We start from the raw sequence: 457 nt of genomic DNA on the forward strand, positions 1-457 counted from the left end.
GAATCGTTGAATTCAAGCATGTGGCCTCGTTCATGCTGCTCCTCTTCCTTCGTACGTCACTTAATGCATACTCAACACAAGAGCTATTTCTTGCGGTGAATCTTCAACTCGTAGCTGTCCGATGTGAGTTCAGATGTGTCAGGAAGACTCCACATCCTTCAATCCTCCCCCGGACGTCTTGCCGACGAGTGGAAATGCGGCGTTGTAGGTCTTGGAGAAGTTGAGGGAAATGGAAGACATGCTTGATGTTCTTGGCGAGTTCCCACGTGGCTTCGTTTTCAGGCTGACCATGCCACTTGACGAGAATCTCGAGCTTGCGGTTGAACTGACGCTTCTTCAGCAGACTTTCACCAATGAAAAGTTCTTCATTCGTTTCGTCGTCGAGGATGATTGGCGTTGCTTTGGGAATCGGACGGGATGCAAACTTGGGATTATTGGAACGGTATGGCTTGAGGCG

The 457-nt window shown here is 49.5% G+C and overlaps 1 protein-coding gene across 1 annotated transcript; it reads right to left on the minus strand.

The window, feature by feature from the left end:
- Nucleotides 1-83: 83 nt before the first annotated feature.
- On the minus strand, nucleotides 84-240 carry H310_15235 (hypothetical protein; the record flags this gene model as incomplete). The annotated part of the gene is made up of 2 exons (XM_008883222.1): nucleotides 84-114; nucleotides 176-240. The coding sequence occupies 2 exons, from the start codon at nucleotides 238-240 to the stop codon at nucleotides 84-86; spliced, it is 96 nt and encodes a 31-aa protein (XP_008881444.1).
- Nucleotides 241-457: the final 217 nt, after the last annotated feature.

Source organism: Aphanomyces invadans, assembly GCF_000520115.1.
Source record: "Aphanomyces invadans strain NJM9701 unplaced genomic scaffold supercont1.241, whole genome shotgun sequence".
Lineage (NCBI taxonomy): Eukaryota > Oomycota > Saprolegniomycetes > Saprolegniales > Verrucalvaceae > Aphanomyces > Aphanomyces invadans.